Genomic DNA, 1,552 nt, shown 5'->3' with positions numbered 1-1,552 from the left:
CTTGTAGGGCTGCAGCTCCTGCACCTGGCGAGGCCATTTGCGCCGCCGCGCGCCCTCCATCTCCTGCAGCTGCGCGCGCACGCCCTCCTCGCGCCCGTGGTAGAGCGCCTCCAGGTCGGTGCGCTGGCTGTGGATCTGCGCCAGGTCCACGCGGTTCTGCTCCTCCAGGCGCACCGTGGCGTTGGCGCAGCGCTGCGCGTGCGCGCTCACGTAGGTGGCGTAGAAGCGGTTCTCGTCGCGCAGGCGCAGCGCCTCGCCGTCCAGGAGGATGTTGTCCTGCAGCACCTGGTCCACGCACTGCTCGTAGGCGTCCAGCTGCTGGGTGAGCAGCCCGAACTCCCGCAGCAGGTACTGCGCGCGCTCCGACAGCTGCGCCTCGGCGGCGGCGGCGCTGTCTGCCGGCCGGCTCCCGCGCTTCTTTTTGGGCGCCATGAGCCCCGGCCTGGGGCGGAGGGACGCGTGAGGGCCCGCCCGCAGCCCGCGCCCCGCCCAGCCCTGCTCCTCCGCAGCCCGAAAACTCTAGCGGGTGGGGCGCGTCTCAGGGTTGGGGAGGCAGAATCAGGGGCACGTGGTGAATCGGGAGTCGGGGCCCCGTGGCCAACCTTTACTCGTGGGCTCTTTGGGGACCGTGGCCATCCGTGGGGTGCGCCCACCTCGAGTATTGTTAGTGTTCAGCCCCGACAGTCTCCGTGGAGACAGAACTTCGCCGCCCGCCCCCACTATCACCCCGTTGCCGGGGCAACAGCCCTGCGTCTCTCCCCCCCTCCAGCCCCCCAATTCCCTCACGCAGAGTTGATGCCTGACACCGTGTGTGCCCCGCACAGGTCACACCCAGGCGACTGGAGTGGCTTCCGAACCGGACGGACGGAGCCGCAGCCCGCGGATCCCGCCCGAGGCCCGCAGGTCGATTTCAGAGCCGTGGCGGTTCACACCCATGGCCACACCTGCGCGACACCGTGGCAGCGCCTCTTAAAATTACGAACACAACTGAGGCATTTTCCTTCTTGTAAAAAATGTGTTTTATAAATAAAGACAAAATGGCATAAACTCCAAGACAATGCAGGATCTTTGTTTATTTTAACATTAAAATATTAAAGAGACGGCCCGGCTGGCATGGCTCAGCGGTTGAGCATGGACCTATGAACCAGGAGGTCACGGTGGATTCCTGTGAGGGCACAGGCCCGGGTTGCCAGCTCAATCTCCAGTGTGGGGCGAGCAGGAGGCGGCCGATCAGTGGTTCTCTCTCATCAGTTTCTCTCTCCCTCTCCCTTCCTCTCTGAAATCAATAAAAATATATATTTTTAAAAATATTATAAAAGAAACATTGCTCAGCCCTAATCGGTTTGGCTCAGTGGATAGAGCGCCGGTCTGCAGACTCAAGGGTCCCAGGTTCGATTTTGGTCAAGGGCATGTACCTTGGTTTTGGGCACATCCCCAGTAGGGGGCGTGCAAGAGGCAGCTGATGGATGTTTCTCTCTCATCAATGTTTCTAACTATCTCTCTCCCTTCCTCTCTGTAAAAAATCAATAAAATATATTAAAAAAAAAAACAT

The 1,552-nt window shown here is 60.2% G+C and overlaps 1 protein-coding gene across 1 annotated transcript in view; it reads right to left on the bottom strand.

The window, feature by feature from the left end:
- The window catches only part of CCDC166 (coiled-coil domain containing 166), a 15,136-nt gene extending 13,951 nt beyond the window's left edge, over positions 1-1,185 (bottom strand). Inside the window, exon 1 of the mRNA XM_023748693.1 lies at positions 1-1,185. Within this exon, the coding sequence (XP_023604461.1) occupies positions 1-432 (432 nt within the window). The 5' untranslated portion in view covers positions 433-1,185.
- Between the last annotated feature and the right edge of the window lie 367 nt (positions 1,186-1,552).

The sequence above is a fragment of the Myotis lucifugus genome, unplaced genomic scaffold, assembly GCF_000147115.1.
Source record: "Myotis lucifugus unplaced genomic scaffold, Myoluc2.0 scaffold_1679, whole genome shotgun sequence".
NCBI lineage: Eukaryota > Metazoa > Chordata > Mammalia > Chiroptera > Vespertilionidae > Myotis > Myotis lucifugus.
The sequence above is the reverse complement of the archived record's forward strand: the minus strand, read 5'-3'. Positions and strand labels throughout refer to the sequence as shown.